Source organism: Boleophthalmus pectinirostris, unplaced genomic scaffold, assembly GCF_026225935.1.
Source record: "Boleophthalmus pectinirostris isolate CB_2022bp ecotype Guang Dong unplaced genomic scaffold, ASM2622593v1 HiC_scaffold_8, whole genome shotgun sequence".
NCBI lineage: Eukaryota > Metazoa > Chordata > Actinopteri > Gobiiformes > Gobiidae > Boleophthalmus > Boleophthalmus pectinirostris.
The window spans coordinates 24,586,917-24,599,473 of NW_026571515.1; the positions used below are offsets into that span (position 1 = coordinate 24,586,917).

At 40.5% G+C, this 12,557-nt stretch overlaps 1 protein-coding gene across 1 annotated transcript in view; it reads right to left on the reverse strand.

Annotated features, from left to right (window-relative positions):
* cacna2d3a (calcium channel, voltage-dependent, alpha 2/delta subunit 3a) overlaps positions 1–12,557 on the reverse strand; it is a 117,515-nt gene that overhangs the window by 49,226 nt on the left and 55,732 nt on the right. Inside the window, exons 6-8 of the mRNA XM_055165906.1 lie at positions 3,335–3,466; positions 2,500–2,711; positions 429–503 (exon numbers count right to left, since the gene is read on the reverse strand). Coding sequence (XP_055021881.1) covers positions 429–503; positions 2,500–2,711; positions 3,335–3,466 — 419 coding nt within the window. The remainder of the gene's footprint in view (positions 1–428; positions 504–2,499; positions 2,712–3,334; positions 3,467–12,557) is intronic.

Genomic DNA, 12,557 nt, shown 5'->3' on the forward strand with positions numbered 1-12,557 from the left:
AAGACTTCAGTGTGACAGTCAGTGCTGCCCCCAGCTCCACTAAAAGACTCTAGCCTCCCTTATCAGAGCGAGCAGACTGCGCCTCTGAGTCACACTGCATTTAACTACAGCACTCTAATCCATATGCATTAGTTTACACTTATTTAGGAACAAACAGCAACTCACTAAAAACAAACCCTGAGAGGTACACACATGGTGTGCACCCAATAGAAGTGTCCAGCATAACAAGTATGGGATACAAGCTGTTGGCCTGTTCTGGTTTGAACTCACTGCTACTATTATTTATTATTTTATTAAGTTTATTTAGGTCGTATCATTGGTCAGTTCACAAAATACACATGTCCAAATACAAGGCTTTGGGAATGTATCAAATGTAGTATCTTATTTATTATTATTAAACAGACAAAAAGTTTAAAACTCAGACTTACATCTTTGTTAGTGACATCAGCCTGGACCAGAGTCCCATTCAAACAGGGCTCCACATAATGCAGCTCCTCATTATACTGCAAAATAAAAGCACACACAAGAAATGATCAGCTTAATTAATATTTATTGTTTTGAATGTTTCATAAAGATTATGAGAACTTAATATGGCCCAAAGAATCGCCTGTTTTTCTGTGATAAAAGCCACTCATCAAAGGCTAGAGCTTCTTGCTTATTTAACATTTTCATACTGTTTTGCTGTTTATATTTCTTTCTTGAAAACAGATAGGTTAAAATATTCATGACTAAAAGCCAAATAAGAAGGGGGATATGTTTAAACTTTGTTCCTTTTTCCTGGAATTTCTCATCTTATTTTCAAACTGATACATCTCAGAACAATACGATTAGGATATCATATGATAACACACATTTGTTCAGAAGGAAAGAGCAGAGGTTGGCGGTGTGATGGGATGTTTTGATGTGAAAACACAAACACACACTTGCAGGGTCCCACACATAAGCGAATGGGACTTTCATCAGGCAAAGATGATAACAATGGTTTGAGCGCCGCGGGCAGGATCCAATCACAACTGTCTGTTTTGCAATTCAAATCTTCATTCAGCTCAGCGCTAATTGGTTGTGACTGTGACAGAGGAGGAAGCCGTTTTGTCCCAGCTTTTCCTCTGATCTCTATTTGCACGTAGCTCAAACATTTAAAGAGGTTTATACACACCTTTTAGACATACCGTTATTATAAGCAACCTAATATGCATCCTAAAAATGTACAAACAACATTTCTGTCAAAACATCCTGCCACCCACCTGGATCACTTATCACCAATTCATTACATTTTTGGTTCACCACACATAGATACTGACCACTGTGAGAGTCAGACATCCAGTAATCAATCACAAATACAAATATCACAACATGGCCTGCATGTTGCTGTGTCATTTAGTACATCAGTAATGTATTAGACATTGTACATTCCAAGCTCCTCACAGCGCTTCAGTAGACCATTATTGATGCTGTGCAATTAATGTCATTTTAATCGAGAACAAGATCATTTCCAGTTGTCAATGATATGCTTGGATCTCCATTTAACTGAGAGGGCTACAGCTAATCTCCTGTCAGTAAGAACATGAGGTTTGAAATATTGAAGGTGTTAAATGGTGTTAAAAGGCTATATAGATTATGTTCATGAAATAAATACTAAATTGAAAATTGTGATCAGTTAACATGAAGAAAAATCATACAATTTATTCATTCACCCTTCACACTCTGAGGTGGTAAAATACTTCTATAGCCACATATTGACTCAAACACTCCACAATGTCAGGAAAACAAAATCAGGAAATTGTCTTAAGTGTCTAAAGACAAAACAACAGTATGAACTGAAAAGAGCTGGATTCAAACCACCAACCTTTTTTCATTCCTTATTTGTAAGCAATGTTCATAATGATATACTGGTCCTGGTCCAGGTCCCGGTCAGGTTCCGGTCTCAGTCCTGGTCTCAGTTCCGGTCTGGACCCGGTCTGGACCCGGTCTGGACCCGGTCTGGTCCAGGTCTGGTCCCGGTCTCAGTCCTGATCACCCAACAGTCTATGCGGGCGCACGTATGGTTTAGACCTGGTTTAGACCTGGTTTAATCCAGTTTTAGTCCTGTTTTAGTCCTGGGATCAGTCCGTATGCAGCTCAAAAGTCCAGTATCGCAGTTTAAGTCACGGAAACGGGAAACCGTTTTTTCCATTATTCATTTAGACACAAAATCGAAAATTTTAAAAACAAATCATTATCAGTTTATTTTTATTTTCATTTTGGCTTTGGAGACAAACAATGAAGAAAATTGTTGTTTTTTTCCATTTCTTATTTTTGGTTTTATTTTGAAAAACAAATGAACAAATGATATATAATCTATAATTTGATAATTTGCTCATTAATATAATAATGCAGTTAATAGCAACGTGTGCGAAATAATACAATATGCCCGAATGCATGTTTTATCGTGGGTGTGTATTATGGGACCACTTTGACGCCATAAGTATGTCTTACTGGTGTATGTTTATTTACACTTACAGCAATAATATTGAAGAAGTCATCGTCCCCTAGAGTGTCCAGGATCGAGGACACAGTCTGCTTGGCAATGGTGAGCCTCAGCCCCTTCATGCTGCCGCTCACGTCCACCAAGATCACAACATCTTTGGGAGAGGTCGCAGCCTGGATGTACCACTTCCGGTTTCGACAGTCAAAAGCAATGACGCCATGTTCATCGGGTTTCCATTTAATGCCTTTTGAAATTACAGAAACAGAGAAAGCTTCATTTATAAATATATAAATATATATACAGTATATAAAGCAATAGTTATATGATAAGGGGTGGAATAGACATTGACCTACAATTTAATGAATGAAGACTTAACCATTTTGTATTAATTATATTAATTTATATTAACTTCTTGTTTCAATACAGATGTTATTGCTTTGCCTGGAATGTTCCATTGTAAGCCTTGCAAATACATACCAATATTTAAAACAAACCTTAAAACACACAAGTCTCCCCATACACCTGACCCGTAACTTGGTGCCATCTGCTTGCATATATAAAGATAGAAGTTTAAAGACATATTGTGAAACATTTCAGGCAAAGCTTTAACATCTCCATGGAGACAAGCAGGTGACCCTGTACCTTTACATACAATTTTCAGTTAGAGATTTTAAACTGACCTTTTTCCCTTACCTCCCCAAGCATCATCTCTACAGCACTCTACAATTTCTAAACAAACTTGCCACTGTCTGACAATCACTAATGCCACCCACACACACTGTATACTTTAGGGAGAGAGCAACTTAATTAAAGAGATACAACCAGACAGAATGCAATACAGTCCCACACAGGGGAATACACGCTTACCTGGGTACTGTCGGAAAAAGCCCTTTGCACTGCCAAAGTACTGCCAGATGAGCGATGGGTCCTTCTCAAAATTATCCACAAAGACTTTATTTAGGGCCTCGGACCAGTACACGCCGTTGACAATAGCAGAATCTGAAATACAGAGGGAAAAGCATATTGTCAAGTTTAGGGTTGGGTATCATTCAGAAGTTGCCGACACAATACATACCTCAATACATAGGCCACGATATGATACGGTTTTCTATACAGTGCACTTTTGATTCAATACAATTTGATATGATATATTTCAAAACAACAGTTAAAAACCAAGCTTAAATCATGGCTGTGATACTAAAAGTCTTTATTAAACCACTAAGTTCATATGAAAAACACCCATCAACTGTATCGAATAAACAAGTGACCTTTCTCCAAACGAGCAACACAATTGTAGCTCTTTCACAAAATAATTTTGTAAAACATGACAAAAAAATACTCTTCGCGACATATTGATACAGCAGCCCATGATACCGATAGCATATCATCAAATTAAACAACACGATATATCAATATTTCAGTATTTCTGCACACCCCTAGTCAAGTTCTACATTTATTTTTAGGACCTTTATTCTACATAATTTTGTATACAGATGTATAAAGTAACAGTTATCACTATGGTACTTTGATAATATATATAGGTTATGTGAAATTTAAAAAGTGGTACAGCAGTTAGACCCCTTGAAATTAGAAGCAAAATAATCAATAGAGCTCAGGACTGGAGATGTGCCAAAAGTTCATAGAAATGAATTAGCAAAATGTTAACATGTCGCACTACAGATTCTGAATACATTTGAATAAACACTGACTTTTGTATTCCCATATGGTCCCATATTGCAGGTCCTAGTAACCCTACATTATTACAGAGCATTTTAAACTTCTCCAAAGTTCTAAATGTTCTGTTCCACCTTGTGATGTCATGAAGTGGTAGCTTTCAAGTGAACAGCAACCATTCACCTTTTGTTCAGTTATGATCAGCAAGACTGCTAAATATGCAGGATTTGTTGGTGATGAGGAAACAACATTATAACATGGCCCTTTAAAGTCTACGTTGGTTTAACACAGGCTGTGGTAACTGAAACCTTCATGGGCAACTGGACAACTTCAGATTCAGAAAATGAATGGGTTAAACAGTAGGCCCCTATGTTTTTGTGTTTTAAAATTCAAAATGTAGAGCTTTTATCACCACCCCAAAATTACCTATTGGCGCTACAAGTTTTGAAAGTTAATATCCGCTAAGCCAAACCCGGGCAGAATATTATAGAAACAGACAGACAAATACCTAACGGGGAGTGAATGAAAAGCAGATAACAGATTTTCCATCAGCCCATTCCTGCCTTTTGTTCTGCTGTCAACAGTGGTGCCAATAAGCCATGATTGAATTAGTCTTCTGGAGGCTCATGTACAATAAGCCTCTCTGCACAGTAAACAGGCCAGGCCATATCTGTGGAGTGGAGGCTGGGTGTGAGCCAGCCCCATTTACACAACAATATGTGGGTTATAATGTGGTGCAGTTTAGAGACTCAGATCAGTATATGAAGGGTAGAAGGCTCTGACCCCCATTTTAATGTATACAGATCTTTATCCTGGATTCTAAAAGTGTGAAATGAAGCAGTTTAGTGAATACCACTCACTTTTTTAGATCAAATAGATAAACCCAGCAACTATGGGCCATAGGAGTACGCAGGGGTCAGTTTGGCCAAGAGCTTACATAACTATGAACAGGACGACACTGAATTCCCAGATGATGAGACACAAGATGAGATTTTGACATATTTTATAATAAATACAATTGTGCGATTTAGTTCACAATTTTGGCCACGTTTTTTTCTAATGTATTTGTATATATCTATATGCATTTTTGCTAGAGATTGACCGATAAGGGTTTTTCCATGGGTGATGCAAATAACTAGCCAGATTGGCGCCACCTAGTGCCTCTACTCAATTTCATTTCTCGCCAACTAGATCAGGAATCAGAATACACTAGACGGTGTATTCGGAAGTGCGAGTTCGGGCACCAGCCAATCAGCGAAGAGCCATACATTCTGTGTTGGCAACAATTTCCGAGATCGAGGATTTAAAACCGGAACAAAGAGAATGTTTGGTGAATTTTATCAAGGGGAAAGACGTTATTGCCCTTCTTCCTATAGGATTTGGGAAAAGCTTAATATAACAGTTAGCCCCGTTAGCAGCACATTACACCAAACACAACCAAATAGGTTAAATGAAAAAAAGTACCTGCCTACAAATTCTAACGCTGTGAGGTCAGACGGTTTCTGCGAAGTGAAACCGACCCATAACTCATAACTGTTAAGGATCTACAGAAACCGATGGCCAATAATCTCTGCCAATATTTTTGGGCTGATACAGCATATAGGGTGCAATATAATCAATTGGGTATGTATTTAAACCAAATTATCTAATTTGAATTTAGTGTGTGGGCACATTATTGCAACGCCCGTTTTGGACAAAAGTGTTAAAATAAAGCTTTATGCATATACTCTTTATGCGCATGGAGGCATAACCCTAACCCTTACAAAATACTGGCCTCTGCTGGAGATTTAAGGCTGATAGCAGATATGCTCAAAAGTGCAAATATTGGCCCTACATAACGATAGGACACTTAATATACTGTATGTTGCTGTTGGTTTTTAGAACTATAGGTTTGCTTATGCGTCGCTAACTCCCTTTTTTTTAAAAATCTAAGCTAAAACACATGAAAAATATATATATATATAAATATAATGTATGGACAATCTTGTGACAATTTTATCTTGAAAGAATCTGTGGCACAAGATCCATACTGGCAACCATTCAGTTTAGATTTACCAGTTCTCCCCCGGTATGTCCTGGTACACCGTGAGAGGAGAATAGTAAAGTGGGGCTACAGCATTGACTAGTTATTGTAGTTGGTCCCATCTCCTTGTTTAAACGCAAGGGCAATTCTGCCATAGTGCAGATAAAGTGCCAATAAAGATTAAATCATTCATATGACTGTGAATGAAGGTCATGTTCAATTTCCTATTAAAGTGAAAAGCCTCTAGTTGTCACAATCCAGTTTGTTATCAGGCCCAACTCCCAAGTCAAGATTAATGAACTGGACTGGATCTGGAAGTAAAAGTAGCTTAATATATCAGATTCATATATGCCAGATGCACACTGCACTGCACACTAAAATCATAGGTAAAAGTAAAGATCTGCAATGAATAAAGACTAAGTAAAATGGCTTAAATTATCTGACCAATAATACTTAAATATATGACAAAGGAGGTGACCATTTTATCTTGGGAAAAACATTGTATTATTGAGCATCCTCTAAATGTGTGCATGACTTTACCGAAGCAGTGGTACATATTCCTGTCAAAAAGCTCTATAAAAGATGGTGTTGTTGGCTGTGTTTTGATAGTAGGGAGCATTAGAAAGATGGATTCTTAAGAGTATCACGCTCCTCCTGAGATTAATCCCCAGGAGCTCTGTGATCATGGACTGACCCACAATGCATCACTCCCGACATCATTTATAAAGTGTCCATGACTGTGACTCGATGGACAATAATGGGGAAACTAGCGAGACATGATAAAAGGTAATGGAATACTATAAGTACACAGTCTATAGTGGAAAAGAAATGCAGCGTGGATACAAATGCAAAGAAAACACTCCCATGGAGGAACACAACACAAACCTAGAATGCTCAGTCATGTGAATAATGCTCTTTCAAATATAATTCTTGGGATGAACTAACAAAATGCAGTTTAAAGGCAATACCTGATTTCTTATAGCCCTCAAAATTAAAAAAACAAAACTAGCTCATTTTAAATGGTTTGCAGTGGTCCAAAGTTATTCCGTACTTATCTTATGCATTCCTACCATCACTGCATCTGTCACCTCCATTCACCTCTACTTTAGTTATTATTTGAGTTTAGAAGTGCTTTTCACAAGTTTCAGAGACCAGTGTGGAGTATTAGCATGCTAACTGTGCTCTTCCTGATCATCTGACAATAGACCTTTTTCACAATGACCAGAAGTGCCGCAATGTAGGGTAAACATAATTCCCGGTTAATGCTTTTCTGTGGCAAAATATCTGTGGAAATGTCTTGCGTATTTTCCACCAGCTTCATAAATCTGCCCCATCACCAAATTTTCATCCAACAAGGTCCACAAAGGATAAACATTCTTCCATGAAGAATTTATCCACAACTATCAAGGTAAGCAGTTCTTCACCAACACTGTTTACAGTGCGGGGGAGAGTTGCTGACCTCGACTGGGGATGGAAGGTGGAAGGAATACTTTGAGGATCTCCTCAATCCCACTGTCATGTCTTCCGAGGAGGAAGCCGAGGCTGGGGACTCGGAGGCGGACTCGTCCATCATCCTGGCTGAAGTCACTGAGGTGGTTGGCAAGTTCCTTGGTGGCAAGGCTCCGGGGGTGGATGAGATCCATCCTGAATACCTTAAGTCTCTGGATGTTGTGGGGCTGTCTTGGCTGACACGCCTCTTCAACATCGTGTGGCGGTCAGGGACAGTACCTCTGGACTGGCAAACTGGGGTGGTGGTCCCTCTGTATAAGAAGGGGGTCTGGAGGGTGTGTTCCAATTACAGGGGAATCACACTTCTCAGCCTTCCCAGTAAGGTCTATGCCAGGGTACTGGAGAGGAGAATCCGGCCGATAGTCAAACCTCGGATCCAGGAGAGCAGTGTGGTTTTCGTCCTGGTCCGTGGAACACTTGGACCAGCTCTACACTCTCCATAGGGTGCTCGAGGGTTCATGGGAAGTTTGCCCAACCAGTCCACATGTGCTTTGTGGATTTGGAGAAGGCATTCGACTGTGTCCCTCGTGGTGTCCTGTGGGGGGTGCTGTGGGAATATGGGGTCCGGGGCCCTTTGCCAAGGGCTGTCCGGTCCCTGTATGACTGGAGCAGGAGCTGTGTTCGCATTGCCGGCAGTAAGTCAGACCTGTTCCCGGTGCATGTTGGACTCCGCCAGGGCTGCCCTTTGTCACCGGTTCTGTTCATTGTGTTTATGGACAGAATTTCTAGGCGCAGTCAGGGGCCGGAGGGGGTCCGGTTTGGGGACCACAGGATTTCATCTCTGCTGTTTGCGGACGATGTTGTCCTGATGGCTTCATCGAACCAGGACCTGCGAATGTGCACTGGGGCGGTTTGCAGCCGAGTGTGAAGCGGCTGGGATGAAGGATCAGCTCTTCTAAATCCGAGGCCATGGTTCTCAACCAGAAAAAGGTGGCTTGCCCTCCCCGGGTGGGTGGAGAGTCCCTGCCTCAAGTGGAGGAGCTCAAGTATCTCGGGGTCTTGTTCACGAGTGAGGGGAGGACGGAATGTGAGATTGACAGGCGGATCGGTGCAGCGTCTGCAGTGATGCGGTCACTGTATCGGACCGTTGTGGTGAAGAGGGAGCTGAGTCGAAAGGGGAAGCTCTCGATTTACCGGTCAGTCTTCGTTCCTACTCTCACCTATGGTCATGAGCTCTGGGTAATGACCGAAAGGACGAGATCGCGGATACAAGCGCTTGAAATGAGTTTCCTCTGCAGGGTGGCTGGGCGCTCCCTTAGAGATAGGGTGAGGAGCTCAGTCACACGGGAGGAGCTTGGAGTAGAGCCGCTGCTCCTCCACGTCGAGAGGAGCCAGTTGAGGTGGCTCGGGCATCTGTTCTGGATGCCTCCTGGGCGCCTCCCTCGGGAGGTGTTCCGGGCATGTCCCACTGGGAGGAGGCCCCGGGGAAGACCCAGGACACGCTGGAGGGACTATGTCTCTCAGCTGGCCTGGGAACACCTTGGGGTCCCCCCGGAGGAGCTGGAGGACGTGTCTGGGGTGAAGGAAGTCTAGGAGTCCCTGCTTAGGCTGCTGCCCCCGCGACCCGGCCCCGGATAAGCGGACAAAAATGGATGGATATCAAGGTAAGAAAGACAAAAACTTAAAAGAGAACAACGACTAGCCTTAGTGAACTACTGAGCAAAACTAACATTATGTTAATGAACAAAACATGAGTAATAAGTAATTCATTAATAAGTAACTTGTTAACTCAGACTGATTCTAGAATTAAAATTTTAAAATCCATTTCATGTAGATATTGGCATAGACAAATTCAAATCAGATTCAGTTCAAATACTAGTTCACATGTCAGGCATTTAAACTGCATAAATGTCTCTGTCTATGCTAATATCTACATCATTAAATTGATTTTTAATTTTATTTCTATCAGTCTGAGTTCACAAGTTACTTATGTTTCATTCATGACCATGGTTTTGCTCAGTAGTTCACTAATGCTAGTCGTTGTTTGCCTTTACGTTTTTGTGTTTCTTACCTTGATAGTTGTGGATAAATTCTTCATGGACAGAATATGTCCTTTGTGGACCTTGCTGGATGAAGATTTGGTGATGGGGCAGATTTATGAAACTGGTGGAAAATACACGAGACACGAGATTTCCACAGATATTTTGCCATAGAAAAGCATTAACCAGGAGTTACGTTTACCCTATATCGAGGCACTTCCAGCTGTTGTAAAAAAGGTCCATAGTATGTTTTATAATTCGATGCACATAGTTCACACCTAACTTATTCTGACCTCAAGAGTTGTTTTGTACCATAGATCTATTCTGGGGCAATTTTACTCAAAAGCATGGGGGAAATATTGGGTGCAGGGCCTTTAATTATGATTCATTATTCTTACATTGCATTTTCCTAGCACTACGAATTCAAATCACACTGACGCATTTGTAAAGGTAAAGAAGGTTAAGCGCCCTGCCCAAGGGCACAACAACAGTCAACAACAACGTCTGTCAGAGAGCTGAGAGTGCAATTACTCTAATACATAACAGATGTGAGACATACCCTATTAGCAAAAATGAGCCATTTCTGAAATAGCAAAGAATCAGATGTGATCAAATGGTTATTGTCACCTGCACAAAAGAGCAACCTTGTATTGTGTTTAAAGAAGAATTGCACTATAATAAAACACAACACTTGAACCCTGGAGTAGATGTTTGAACTAAATAACTGCGAGAGACATCAGTAAACAGAGCAAACAGTCACCACCAGCCCTGTGAACAGAGCCTCATTCAAATTCACAGCTCACAATACAGATACCGCTGCAATAATAGGCATGCAGGCTTTCGCAAATTTATTTCAAAGCAGAATAATTAAAGCATGGCAAAGTGTTTTTCAGAAGTTTGACTGCATTTCCTCAGACTCGTTCACCCCCTAAAGCTTCTCACTGATTTCTTTTCAATGAGCAGCCAGCAGTTCAGAAAGTGCATCTTATCGGCAGAGGTGGGGGGAATCAAGCAATATATTTAATTTACAGTTTGAAAATGTATAAGAAAGGCACAAACTTGACTATTTTTATTATGAAGTTACAGTACCTTATAATATATATCTATGTGTTTGATGATGAGGACCTATTATGAAGTATGACTTTGAAATAACAGTATCTTTGCACAATTCAGTCTACCCACCTCCACAGTTTACTCCATAGACATAGTCATGATGGAAAAGGAATTTATTTACGGACCAAATAGCAAAATAAAAACACCAGGATCATGTAGAGTGAGTTAATATGAACATTTTAAGACCAAAATGAAGAGGCTCACAGCAGCAGTTACAGAGCGAGGGGTGTCAATTTTTCATTGTAAAGTCAATGGTAAACAGAGACAAAGGTCCCGGAAGTGTCCCCATGTTCACTTCCTATTTGGAACGCATCGGCTAACGGGTTAGCTACGTCCATTTATGTACTGTAGTATTCGGACTATAAAGCACACCAGATTAAGGCACAACATCAATAATGTTGAATTCTCATATAAGGTGCACCAAATTATAAGGCGCATTAAGAGAAACTAAGCGAAACAAAACTCATTCACAATATCTCAGCCCAGGCTAGAGTGTGGATCGGCCCGAATTTTTCTGTCCGAGCTTGGCCAGGGTCTGACAGAGCAGTGACTGAATGCGACCCGAGTCTGATAGGCATTAAGATATTTGTGTCTGAACCCGACACAATTAATTTGTGTCTGAACCTGACACAATTAAAATCATAGGCCTAATGACACATGTAGGGTACACTTAAGAGTCTCAAAGCGAATCATTTTACTGTAGACAGGAAACAGCTGACATGATGATGTGTCCGAGTCCGACCAGAGCCCGAACATAAGTTCTAAATATCTGTCCGAACCGGTTGGACTTCGGCCGAGTTTCCATGCTCTAGCCCAGTCATCCACGATTCACTGGCAGATCATGGCATAACTCGCCCAGCATTGTCTCCCTGTCTCGGTTAATGTATATTACTCCGTGAGGCTCCTGACTATGGTAGTCGTAAAGCTCCCACAATCCATCAAGCAGTGCGGCTTTGTAGCATACCAAAGTTGTGCTAAAACATTTTGACAGATTTTTTAGGGTCATGTACCACATAAAATCAATTTGAGTTCAGTAAGCACAGCCAGATTTAATACATAAGGCACACCGGATTATAAGGCGCACTGTCGATTTTTGAGAAAATAAAAGATTTTAAGTGTGCCTTATAGTCCGAAAAATACGGTATACAGTCTATGGTCCACACCTAACCTCTTCTCAGTCTGTTATTTTACTATTTGACTGTGAATGGAAAACAAATTATTATTCCTTTTGCTGAGCTAATGCACTGGTCTACATTTTCACTTTCATTCAGTTGTCTCGTGCTTCCTTCCCTCTTTGCTCCTCACTCACGTTGATCCTGGCTGTAATTAATATGTTTCAGACCTTCCATCAGTCTGACTTAACCCACTTTCTGTTTCATTTACTTCACCACCTTCCCCATTCATCATGTTTTTGTTTTGTCCTGTGTCATCGCAGAGGTGGGGGCCTGGTTAGAATAACTGGACATTCATTGTACGTGGATTATTATATAAGTGCAGGCATTATGGACTAGATTGGTGAATAATGAGTTAGTGTAGAAATCAATACTGAATGCCTGCTGAAAGAAAAATCATCTACTGTAGATACTCAATGAGAGCTGTAATCCAATCTGTCACCAAAATGGTATAGTTGAGTTAAAACATTAAAACTAAGCCACAATAGCGGCGTTAGTCACATGAATCAATAACTATTGGTAATTCCAAGTTGATATCCCCAAAATACATTTATATTACTTTACTTTGTATTTTAAAGGGCATCTATTGCACTATTTTCTGATCTATGTTTTAATGTTGT